Below are 12,845 nucleotides of genomic sequence, written 5' to 3'. Positions count from 1 at the left end.
GGAAGCCAAAGACTTCATGCTGTAAAAATGATCTGTGTGTCCATTGATGATCTTCACACAGTCATTGCAAGGAGCAGCGTTCAAAAGCCAGGCTGAAGCGTGGTGGGATGCTGCTGCAAAATAAGTTTTAGTAGTGATATGTATATATAAAAAAGGCCTTTTCTTGCATTTGAAAGCTTAACAAAGTGCTGTGGAAGAAAATATTGGTGGTTTTGACAATATGCACAGAAAACACTGAGATGTTTTCAAAACACTTCTCAGAGGTGCTCGTGGTGTATGAGTATGTACACTTGTGCTTAAGTACACTTACATGCTCATGCATATGTATGTTACCATCACCTCCAGACTGTAGGAGTTTAGGGATACAAATATCTACAAAGTTCATCTGCATTAATAGCCTGAAACTGCAGTGCACATTACTGTTGGACCATTTGCTCAGTGAAGACTTAATGGAGCTTTCAAGACAGCAGGGCGGGATTAAGTGAAATGTGGTAGGCAGTTATTTCCTAAAGGAGAGACTTTTATAATGGGAGAGAAATCTCAGTTAGGCAAAAAGATGCTGTCTGGATGTATTCTGGCAAGTTTGATTGTTAGGAGTAGCATTTGTATTCTTAATAGCAAGCCAAACTGGAGGAAAACATGTATTTGCACAGGGTAGTATTGTGTCAGGGCTGGTTAATGGGGCACAGTATAGGGTTGCTGTCTTTTTGAGACTTGCTTTTGCTGAACAGTATTGTGCTTTCAGATGCAGCTACATTTTGGTCCATTTTCTCCACCCATCTTGTCTTTCATCCTTTCTATGCACTCAGGCAGTTGTGTGTATTCATGAACTTGGAGGCCAGCACAGTGACACTCTTCAGAAGCTGCAGCAACCAGTTCCTTGTGAAAGGGAGATAAACCACACCTCACTAGCTGTGAATACACCAGGCAGATGGCTGCAGCATAACTCAAGGTTTCTCCCTATGCCCTGCTTGTCAGGTTTATTTACTAGGGGAAGGAAACACCACTAGAAAACCCATTGCGGCTGAAGGTATGGAACAGGCAGGCACTTCATTGTTCTCATCTAATAGACACCCTATTAAATAAGCTGTAACCCAATAGTAAGCAGTGATCAAATTCAGTCACAACTGCAAACAGAAACAAAGAAGAGTAGCAGGAGCAGGTTGATAGTTTGCTTGGACTGTTTTGTCAGTAAAACCAGCCTCTGTCTTGGCAAGCTGTAACATAGGAGAGGGTAGTGTGCATTGTCATGTGCAAAGTGTAGTTGCAAACTGCACCGGTTGTTACAGAAGATCTAAAAGCAATGAGGGGAATAGGCAAAGCATCTTCACTTCCTTAGGGCCTTGCTTTCTGGCTGCATGTTTTGTGTTTAAAGGAAGGTTTGCTATCAGTATGGCTTTTCATACTTAGATTCCCTCAAGAAGAAAACCTCTAAAGTACCCTAATGTGGCCCGTTTTGAAGCAGAACAGAGCAGGGCTCTCCAAGGAAGAACTTGTTGATGTTAGTTTGTTGTTGGAGACTGGTGTGGCTGTAGCAACAGATGTGGGTTTACTGGTGTGAACGTTCTGTGGTGTTATTCCTTTTTTAGATTTTTTTGTACTTTATTTGCTACTGTTTCAAGGAATTAAGGATTTCATGGAATGTGGAGATCCAGACCAGGCTCTGTAATTGGCCTTGAGGGGAAAAGCAAGATACGGTACTGTAGTACAAGATACTGGCTTCAGCAAAACTTTGTGATGCTCAAGCAGCCTCAGTTTTCTCAGCTGTTCTTTATATACTGTGTGTCCCTATAGCTATTTTACATGCAGTGCATATACTTTACACTGACTGTACTGTGAGCAAGTTCCAGAAGAGTAGCATGGTGAGGTTAGCCAGGTATAAGGCCAAAGAATTTTTTGGATGGTGGAAATAAAAATGGCTTGTAAGATCTTTGAAAAGTCTGCTTCAGGAAAAACTAAATTGTATGAAAACGATGAATTTGATACTTTAAACAAAACCAAAATGCTGCTTTGTTCTGTGTAGTATCTGTTACATTGTCAAACTAGGGAAGATGCACTGTCTAATTATGGTTATTTATAGACTTTCCTGCAAAACCAAACTACACAAAAGGTAAGAACTCAGCTATTTGCAAGATAAATACTTTTTATAGAAGGGGGAGGGAATATATTTACAGTATTTATAGTTTGAGCTGTAGTGCAACCTTCAAGTGCAGATGGTAGCTTGATGAGATGCATGTTGTGTATCTGTTGCTAAATGTTTTTCTCTTTCATCCTAGTTTCCACTGGCTCACTTGCTCAGCAGTATGCCCACCCTAATGCTACCCTGCATCCTCATCCTCCGCATCCTCAGCCTTCTGCCACACCAACTGGCCAGCAGCAAAGCCAACATGCTGGAAGCCACCCTGCTCCTAGCCCCGTGCAGGTAATTGAGGGAGTGAGTGTTTTTGCATTGTGTTTAACATGCTCTGCTGGAAGGTATTGCATTTGATGCTTGGCACTGATACATTGATTTATTTGAGAGGAAAAATGGTAGGAAACAAACTGCATGTGACAGATCTCATGGGGGACTTGTCTAGATTCCCCTCTATTTTCTGAAGGATGGAAGTAGAGCTGTATAATGTAATCTGTTTCTGATTGCAGTGGCAAGGTGATAGTCTTACAATGTAGTTTCTTAGGTAAGCTAGCAGGGAAACTCATGGAAGTCCTTTTCCCTTAGTAAGGACTAATATTGTGGAGTCCAAGCGTCCATTTCTCCCTGTTCACAGGTGTTGACGTATAGCTTGTTTCTGTGTTAACGATTAAGGAGGGATCAGAGTTCTGTCAGAGCTTTAATATGAGTGGAGTTAAAACTGGAAACGGCAGATCAATGCTAAGAATTGTTTGCTTGTATTTTGTCAAAGACAGGCAGCGGAAAACAAAACACTCCTTGTGATGGTGCTGCATGCCTGAGTTACCTACTGGTAGTAACTTTGGGCTGCTGAGTGCAAATCTGAAGTACACCCAGCTCCATGGTTGCAGGTTCTCCTTGGTTTTACCTGGCAGTGTAGGTTCTGTTTCCCAGACTTGTGCTTACATGGTTTCCTAGCGCAATGAGAAAGTGAGCCTGGTGGATTTGAGATGAGTTTCCTCATGTCCATAGATGTGGTGACCCTTTTGCCACTTTTGAGGGCGGTTTTGCAGACCTTTCTTACTGTAGTTTACAGAACAGATGTGTCTCGCTTCTGGAGCATCAGCTAAACCATCTCCTGTCTTTCTTTGCAGCATCATCAGCACCAGGCTGCTCAGGCACTCCACCTGGCAAACCCACAGCAGCAGTCGGCAATTTACCACGCAGGTCTAGCTCCAACCCCACCTTCCATGACGCCAGGCTCCAATACGCAGTCTCCACAAAATAGTTTTCCTACAGCACAACAAACAGTCTTCACCATTCATCCCTCCCATGTTCAACCTGCATATACCAATCCGCCACACATGGCCCATGTCCCCCAGGTAAACACAGTTTAACAACCTTCAAGACTAAATGTCTTAATGCCACAAAAGTTAGGACAGTCGGGCCTGCTGAAGTGATTTCCATTCTGTCACCTCTCAGCACAGACTACCTGTTGTGTTATTTAGGTTTTCTGTCTGTACATTGCCTTTTATTTAGAATTTTACAAGAGATTTGGACCTCAGCTTCCAACACCCAGTGCATCTACAACTGTAGTTTAATGAAGACATCTTAAGCTGGCACTGCTACTGAAAGAAATTGAGCTCTCTTCCCAGTTCTCGGCTCCCATCCCTGCCCTGACCCGCCCCACCATTCTGCTCACAGAACTGTTTGGCCATGCAGCAAAACCAGACTGGGGACATGATTCACCTGAAGTGTGCCTCCCCTGCCCCCATTTTAGGCTATTCCTCAGTCAGATCAGTTCACTACTCAGGTTCACTGCATGAGCACAGGAAGAGCTGGCATACAGAAAGGTTGGAGGTGAGAGCTTGAGTGGAGGAAGGCTGAATTGCTGCTTTTGGTAGCAGTTCTAGGCTCTGCATTGTAGTCAAACTTACACAAGTACATCCAGTAAAGGATGTAACACAGGATTTCTAGGGAATAGCAAGGCACTGCAATGGGAGATAGGTGAGATTCAGTTCAGATGACTGCAAGACAATCCTTGCTGAAAGAGAAAATAGTGTGTGCCTGTGTGTGTGTGTGTGTGTGTGTGTGTATGTACATCTGTGTGTGGTTCTAAACGACCTGCTTAAGCAGAAGATCCCTGATACTTGTTGGGCAACCTAGCGAGAGTCCTTGCTTCAGGATCAGAAACCCACTTCTCTTTAATGGCTCTCTTGTGGTCAACTCACTTAAAAAACCCCTGGATTTTGGGAAGGGAAGCACATGATTGATTAATAAAGAGCTCTGCGTAAAGCAGCCTTACAAAGATTTTCTTTGTATCTAAATCTCATGGATTTAGTGTGCTTTGTCAAGGAATGACAGTTAATTGGGAATTTGCCTGCACAGTTTCTTCTTCAGACCAAGTACTTGGTGTGTGGCTTATGCCTTCTCATACAGGTTAACAATAGTTTGGGATATTATGACTAACTGTAATTAGGGAGGTTAGTCTAATAGGTGTCCCGTCCCTTGCAGAGTTCTGACCAAGTCTTTGCTTTGGTCCTTTCATTAAGCCAAGGAACTACTAGTTATTTAGGAATTGTTTCACTGATGTTGAGTTTTGAGCTTTTTTATTCTGTAGGGCTTTTAATATCTCTGCTTCTTTACTCTGGGAGGAAAAGGAGAGGATGTCCACACTTGAATACTCTTGCCCTGTCCTCCCAGGCTCTGGTTTCTGCCAGGAACAAGATTCTTGCTCTGCTCTGGTGTGATGACACTGGTGTGAATGCCTAGATTGTAGGAGCTTCTCGGGGTGCCCTGCATGCAACCCTTGGGAACAGTATTTGCTGCAAGCTCCTGGGTTAGTGGCATGTTCAGTGCTGTGCCTTGCAACATGAAACATGTTGGTTTCAAGGTCAGCTTAGAGGTACACATCACGGCCAGGCCCGTGCCTGCGCTACGGATGCGACCATTGCCTTCCTTTCTGTGTGCCAAGCACTTGATAAGCAAACCTTGCTGAAGCGACTCAGATGCAACTTTTAGTCTGTTCAGTCAGGATTTTTAGCAATGCCTGCTAAAAGGAATGCCTGCCTTCCCCTGGGTTTTTGACTTTACGCAGTCTCTTCTGCTGTAGTTTTTGTAGGATGAAAACTACGATCTATCCTCCATGAGATTGACCCCAAACTAACTGACTCCATCAAACAAAGTGGCCTTCTCTGACATCTCTAGTGAAGGAACAACTACAGTTGTGTTAAGAAATTTTAGATGCATGTAATTACTCCATGGTGGGGAAACTAATCACTGGATTTAATAGTTCCTTAGCAACCTCATTTCCAACTTCTGAACACCACTCTGAACTACCATGTAGTAGGAATCTCAAGTTAGGCTAACACAGGGGATCGGTTGAATGTCCCTTTAAGTGAACAGATGAGTCTGGAGCTGTTAGATATCTCACTTGAAACAGTACTTTAAAATTCATTAGAGTCCTGTCAGCTGCCAATTTGCAAAGCATTTTGAGCCACAGCAGAACATTTTCCTCCAATGTGTGTATCGAATGCAGCTGCTATATGAATAGCTGCTTTATAACGATGGCTGCTATAATAGCATGTTTGTCAAAGTAAAAATGGTGCTGATCCTGAAAGGTATTTCTGTTTCACAGCCTTACCTTCTAAGCCTTTTCTAGAGCAAGAGTGAGATTTGAATTGCAGTTCCTGCCTTTAAAGGCTTCTTGAGTGCTACTAGTCCAGCGCAAGTCCGATAAAGAGTTTGAGGAATGTCTGTGATGAGTCAAGTAACCCTTTTTGTCTTGAAGAAATAAAATTGTAGCCACTACCCTGCTATCTGTCTTTACTGGCATGTGAAACTTGGGAGACTGCGATTCCTGCCCCGTGGTGCTCTGTTGATGGGATATGGTAGAAGGACAAAGCAAACCTTAGATAATAAATGCTTCCCCTGCCCACCCCCAAGAGAAAACCCCCCGAGAGCTCTAAGAGTTCCTTAATGTTTTGTGCTTTTAAGAAACTAGTGTTTACTAGCTTTTTAAACCAAAAACTTGATGACCTCTAGAGTCCTAGTCTGAGCTAAAGAAGCCAGCTGACAAGTTACTGAACTTGTTTGCCAGGAGATGATCAGCCATCCTAAAGAGTAATCTCCTTTTTCCTCTGAGACTTAACTCTGATTGCTTTAGATTACACAAGGACTTTTAACTGTGATGAGCTTAACTGGAAACAGAACAAAGCTGCCCTAACAGTATAAAGGGATTAAATCATCTTAGAACGACTGCTTCGATGAACGATAACGTGGGCACAGGTCACTGGAGAGAGTGGTTTCCAGGGCAGGGAGCCACCAAAGAATGGAGTTGTGCAATGAGGAAGGGATGCCAGGCTCCCAGCGCGTGTGAAGTTCCTGTCTGTACCCGTCGCATTCTCTGCGTAGGAAGTGCTTTGATCCAGGTTACTAACAGAAACGTTTTGAAGATTTGCTGCTGAGGTTTTGTTTGTTTGGGTGTGTTTTGGTTTTGACCCCACTGTTTAATGCTGGCACTTTCTCCCAGCGCTCACTGTCCAAATGGCTAAAATTAAGAATGTGACTCGGAGCCAGCAGTAAAGATTTAAGCCCTTTTTTTGTTGTTGTTTTGTTATTATTTTTTGTGTTAAGATCTCTGACTTAATCCCTGTCGCTAATCTAGTTAAAATGGAATAAATCTCCAGATTTACTGCTACAGCTGGAGAAAAACTTGACAGTCATGTGGCCAGGAGTGATGCCTCCTTGTGACCATTATACTAAAGAGCTCTTTGTTTCAGGCTCATGTACAGTCAGGAATGGTTCCTTCTCACCCAACTGCCCATGCTCCAATGATGCTAATGACGACACAGCCACCTGGTGGTCCCCAAGCCGCCATCGCTCAAAGTGCACTACAGCCCATTCCAGTCTCGACAACAACACATTTCCCCTATATGACGCACCCTTCAGGTGAGGAGTGTGTGCTGGGGAGACCTGCACCGTAACTGAGCCAGGTCGTAGTAGTGAAAAGAACTGTTAGAAACCAGATGTGGGGAAAAAGTAACAACAAATAAAAACCAACCTTAAAGATGTCCTGGTAGAGTGCTGAAGGCAGACTGCTGCTGCGTTTGCATTTGTGCATTGCCAACCCAAATGTGAGCCTAGGTAAAGCATTACGAGATGCAGCTAATGGAGCAAAGACTTCTCTGCTCCAGCTAGAGAGAAGCTAACTCTGCAGACGCTGTGGGATGAGTTCTTCCAGGTTTTGCCAGGGTTTGGCCGTGGGGGATGGACTGTCTGTGTAGCCTGTTTATGATGCTCTGAGCTTTTATTAAATGCAAAGGGATCGGCCGTGAGGATGCGAGTGAAAACGTTGCTTGGGGGTAGAACTGTTAGACTGAATAAAGTGACAGTGGAAGTCTAACCTTTAATTCAGAGTAACGTTCTGCAGCTTTACTTTCTGGGGGAAGAGGAGGTGCTGAATGACTTCTTTCTGCTTTAAATTTAACCTTACCTTTAGGTTTCTTTCTTACTCATTTCCAAACAGCCTCTAAACTGTCGTAGCGAAGTAGTTACCTTGCTCTTGTTTCTTGGGGGATGTGTGAGCAGAACGAAGCTGCTGTCTGCGGGGTTAGGTAGGGAAGCGAAACCATCCGAAGGACATCTTGCTATGTAGGGTTTTTGTTTGGTTCTCTAATGTAAGACAAAAAGGAGAGCAAAACCAGAAAGGAAGCAAAGGAAAAGAGACAAAGTTGAGCTCAGTCATTGTCCTGTGACCAACTTAATAGCAAACTGTTGTGTGGCTTGCCAATTTATTATTTACATTTGAACTTTTTTTTTACAGTACAAGCCCACCACCAACAGCAGTTGTAAGGCTCATCTGGAATAACTGAAAGGCTGGATACCTTTTGTAGGCCAAATACCCTCCTTCTACTGCTTCTGCCAACTGGAAGCACAGAAAACCTAGAATTTCATTTTATTTTGTTTAAAAAAAAACAAACCAAACCATCACAAAAAAAACAAAACACAAAAAGGAAATTGATTTCTTGTAACATCCACTAGGAATGCTAACAGTTCATCTTGCAGTGGGAGAGATTCGGACTGAGTAGAGGCATGTAGGAACTTGTGGGCTATTCCATAATTCCATGCACTGTATCTTTTGAGTCCTGCAAGTGCCCCAACTCTGCTTGCTGAAAACTGGAAGTTATTTATTTTTAATGACCCTTCAAAGTTACGAACTCATCAGCTAGCGAAAGAAGTAACAAGAGTGATTCTTGCTGCTATTCTCACTAAAAATCAAGACTCGGAGATCCCTTTTACTTCTCACTAAACTTGAAACAGGTTCAGTAAAAAAAAAAAAAAGAGAAAAAGAGACAAAAAACAAAACAAAACAAAACAAACCAACCCACCACCACCACCAAACCCCAGCATTCTAATCGTCAAACTGATGAGTTATTATTTATAAATCACGTTTGATGAGAGGATCACTATCGTGAGACAGTGATGTAACTTTTAAGTTAAGAAAAAAACTTTTACTTTGTAGATAATATAAAATAAAAACTTAAAAAAAAAATTAAAAAATAAAAAAAGTTTTAAAAACTGACCTCAGTGTTTGTGTGTTGTGTGGTGTTAGCACTGCTTTATCTTAACGTCTCCTGCAGCTTTCCAGCCCAAAAGGAGCGAGTGGTTTATGTAAAACCATAGAACAGTTAAGGTTGAAAAGGACCTTAAGATCATCCAGTTCCAACCCCCCTGCCATGGGCAGGGACACCTCACACTAAACCATCTCACCCAAGGCTTCATCCAACCTGGCCTTGAACACTGCCAGGGATGGAGCATTCACAACCTCCATGGGCAACCCATTCCAGTGCCTCACCACCCTAACAGGAAAGAATTTCCTCCTTATATCCAATCTAAACTTCCCCTGTTTAAGTTTTAACCCATTACCCCTTGTCCTATCACTACAGTCCCTAATGAAGAGTCCCTCCCCAGCATCCCTATAGCCCCCCTTCAGATACTGGAAGGCTGCTATGAGGTCTCCACGCAGCCTTCTCTTCTCCAGGCTGAACAGCCCCAACTTTCTCAGCCTATCTTCATACAGGAGGTGCTCCAGTCCCTGATCATCCTCGTGGCCTCCTCTGGACTTGGGTAGCATCAGGTAAGCTTGGCTGGGTGTTTCTGTTGTGTATGTCCCCCACCATGGCACCGTATCCCTTGTATTTGACTTGCAGGGTGATGGCAGGAACAAGGGGAGGGGTTTGAGGTTCTGTGCTAGTTTCTTGTACTGGGATGGAGTCCCTAAATCCTCAGCCCTGCACTGAAGATGTGCAAGCTGGGCCTTGGGGCTTAGGATGATAAAGATACGCAGGCCAGAGTTACTGCTGGAGAAGGGAAAAAAGAAATCGGGGTAAGCATTCCATAGCAAAATGGCTGGGAAAGGAGGGGGAAAGGGTTGGAGAAGGGAGCTGATTGCCACCTCCTTCAGTAATGAACAGGGTAATTACAGCTGCCTGTAAAGTGTGGTCTTTCTCACTGTTGTGCGCAGTTCCATCCTATGTTGGCGAGCCCAAAGAGAATGGAATCCCAGCCTGGTTTGGTTTGAAGGGACCTTAAAACTCGTCCAGCTCCACCCCCTGCCACGGGCAGGGACCCCTTCCACTGGAGCAGCTTGCTCCAAGCCCCTGTGTCCAACCTGGCCTTGAGCACTGCCAGGGATGGGGCAGCCACAGCTTCTCTGGGCACCCTGTGCCAGCGCCTCAGCACCCTCACAGGGAAGAGCTTCTGCCTAAGAGCTCAGCTCAGTCTCCCCTCGGGCAGGTTCAAGCCATTCCCTTGGCCTGTCCCTACAGGCCCTTGCCCAAAGCCCCTCTCCAGGTTTCCTGCAGCTCCTCTAGGCACTGGGAGGTGGTACTGGTTAAACTGGTTGATGACAGAGCTGCGCTTCGGAGGCAGGATAAACGAACTGCCCGAACTGCCATGGACAGCAGTTAACAGCACGTTGTGGCTTGGTGAAAAACATGCAGGGGAATACTATAGACACTGCTGCATCCTTGCTCCTTCCATGGCAGCAGCGCGGTGAGGTGGAATGAATTAATGCTCAGGTGGGCAGCAGGGGGCATGAGACCTTCACAGGCTTGAATGAAGCTCCTGGGAAGGAGCACAGGCTCCTAACACAGGCTGCCTCTTGCCTTTCCTAGCTAAGGGAGAGTTCTTCAGCATCCAGCATCTGTTAAAATACAGCACCCAGGCACCTCGAGACACTCAGGCTAAAAAGTGAGAAACAACGTTCTAAAAACAGTTTATTAAGAGCAGATTTCCTCATATTATGGTAAAATCGCACGACTCAAGAAATAAGTTACTTGTACAGTACATACAGAGACAATAGATAGAAAACCCTGCTATGCAAGAAGAACTTTCAAATCAATGCACTTGTCACCCACCAAACTTAGCTTTAATCATCCTGCTGCAGGCTGCGATGGAGAGCGCGCCGTGGCCTCCCCGCCTCTGCTGGCTGCTGGTGGAGGCTGGGGCTGTTCCGAGCTTCAAGATTTGGAAGAGTTAGTCAAGATTTCAAGGTTCTTCTATGCTTGTTAGAGTCAAACTGCACCGGTTGGATGGCAGCAGTGATGGGGGTCCGGAGAGTGAGCAATGGGAAGCTTTGGCCTCACCCTGGACCTCTTCTTAGAAGCTTTGCCCCAGAATAGTTGGAATGTAAAGGTGACTGGGGAGGCAATGGTGGTGGCAGTGCTGGATGACCTGCTCCTGTGCTGGTCCTTGGGGATGGGATGAGGGAGGGAGGGAGAGATCAAATAATGCTTTATCTCAGAAACTTCTTTAGAACCTGGCACTCATTAGGACCCACAAAAGCCACTGGTTGCGATGTGGCTGGTACACTGATCTGCTGGCAAACTGCAAGTGGGCCCAAGGTTAAGATGGAGATGAAGGGATGTTGTGGCTGGACCCAAGTCGTGCTATGCGCTAAGCCAGGTCCCTTCTGTCATGGAACGAAGGCACTGCCCGATTCGCATCTTTATCACCAAACACAACTGTCCTGAGCGCTGGCTGGAGCGGGGGGTCCCCTCCTCACACCCTTCGGGATGCTGTGTGAGTGGCCATGGGGTGAGGGCTCAGCCAAAGGCACCCAGAGTCGCTGCCGGCTGGGTCATGGCTTTGTTATGCTGGATCCACACTCGTGTTGTACGTGCCCATCGCAGGGCCAAGGCACTAGCTGGTGGTTGCATCCGGCTTTCGTCCAGCTCCTTGTCCTCCATGGGAGAGCAGGAAGCGGCCGTACCTGCAGCACACCCATGCAGGGGCTCTTACCTTGGCTTCCTCTCTCTAATTCGATGCTGATACTTCGTAAGTGCCAATAAAGGCCCTGTGGGCCAGGGAACTCAACCTGCCGAGCCCATGGCTGTTCCCAAGGCCCTAGAAAGACATAAAAATGCCTTCAAGTTGCTTCCATTCCGTGGAATGGAATGGCTTAATGCTCTGCGCACTGCTCATGAAGAGGCTGGATTAACGTAGCTGGCAGGAGCAGAGGTAGGGCTGCACGGCAGACTCGATCCTGGGTCACAGGCCAGATGCTTTCCAGGAGAACTGGGATTTCAAACTCCTCCAGGAGCTGGGGAAATAGTCCCAAAATCCCCTTGGGTCACAGTGCGGCTGAGATCTGACTGCAGGAGGCCTGAACTGTGCCAGAGCAGAGGTCTATGGTGGGGAGGTGGTGGCTGGACGGCCTTTGGGTGCCTCACTGGGCAGCTTTGAGGTGGAAATTAAATCACCAGAGCACCTTTCCCATTGCTCACTGGTGCGGAGAACAGGCATGCACAGCCCTGGATGTGACTGCTGGGGTGATACGGAACCCAGGCACCCAACGTGTGTTCTGCTCATCAAGCACAGCAATTGCCATTGGAACCACAGAGAACACTCTCACAATTAAACTGCAGGTTGCAAATACCTCATGCAAGTGCACGTTGCGTTGTTGGCACCGGAACAATAAGCCCCGGCGTGCCAAAACAACCCATCCCAGCAGCAGCAGCATCTGATTCCTCTTGGCAAGGGCTGTGCCGGCTGTGAATAGCATCCCCTTTGCCCAGCCCGTTCTTCCTTGCAGATGCTCTGAGCAGAGGGTGACTGGGGTGAGAGCACCTCGTCTATTGGGGAAAGACCCCCTTTGAATGCAGCTGCCTGAAGGGCAGCTCTTCAACCGCAGCCATCTGCAAGTGTTATCCCAGTGCGTGCTCCGGGATCCATGCCCCAAGCACGGCAAGGAGCTGACACCTTCCTCTCCATCCCTGGAGATGCAGGACCACGGCGGGGTCTTTATGCATGGTGCAGGGTGCTGACTTCCCTGGCACAACCCAGCCCTGGCTCTGTGCTCCTGCAGCCTTTGTGCCGGCGTGGGGAGGGGAACGGGATGCGGATACGGATGAGGAGCTCCAGCTGAGGACAGGGCCGGCTTTGTTCCTCGGGCAGCTCTCCGGGTTTGGCAGCGCTGGAGGTGCAATTGGCTCCTCGTGCTCTGGTTTCAGCTGAGAGCGGGTGACGGCTGCGCTGGTCCGCACCAGGATGCGGGGTTCATCGCCTTGCACCCATTCTCGAGTTGGTTTAAACAGAGAAAGGCTTCTCCTGCTCCAAATGCACCAAGACAACCAGGAAGGAGCAGGGGCAGGAGATGGGGAAGCACAAAGTGCCAGTCCCACAGTTGATGATGCCCTGTTCCTACCAGCCCTCAGCCTCTATTGCTACTGATAGA

General features: G+C 46.5%; 1 protein-coding gene across 11 annotated transcripts in view; it reads left to right on the top strand.

Annotated features, from left to right (window-relative positions):
- ATXN2 (ataxin 2) overlaps nucleotides 1-8,114 on the top strand; it is a 51,006-nt gene extending 42,892 nt beyond the window's left edge. For 8 of the 11 annotated variants that reach the window (XM_061374693.1, XM_061374689.1, XM_061374687.1 and 5 more), the window contains 3 exons: nucleotides 2,277-2,422; nucleotides 3,262-3,489; nucleotides 6,889-7,808. In XM_061374693.1, the coding sequence (XP_061230677.1) occupies nucleotides 2,277-2,422; nucleotides 3,262-3,489; nucleotides 6,889-7,092 (578 nt within the window). In that variant the 3' untranslated portion in view covers nucleotides 7,093-7,808. Of the gene's footprint in view, nucleotides 1-2,276; nucleotides 2,423-3,261; nucleotides 3,490-6,888; nucleotides 7,809-7,931 lie in introns of those variants that run through there. The other 3 variants (XM_061374688.1, XM_061374686.1, XM_061374691.1) reach the window with 1 other exon arrangement.
- The last annotated feature ends 4,731 nt before the right edge of the window (nucleotides 8,115-12,845 follow it).

Source organism: Neopsephotus bourkii, unplaced genomic scaffold (assembly GCF_033783945.1).
Source record: "Neopsephotus bourkii isolate Nb327-2 ecotype Australia unplaced genomic scaffold, CSIRO-AGI_Nbou_v1 NB_1652, whole genome shotgun sequence".
In the NCBI taxonomy this organism is placed as follows: Eukaryota; Metazoa; Chordata; class Aves; order Psittaciformes; family Psittacidae; genus Neopsephotus; species Neopsephotus bourkii.
The sequence above is the reverse complement of the archived record's forward strand: the minus strand, read 5'-3'. Positions and strand labels throughout refer to the sequence as shown.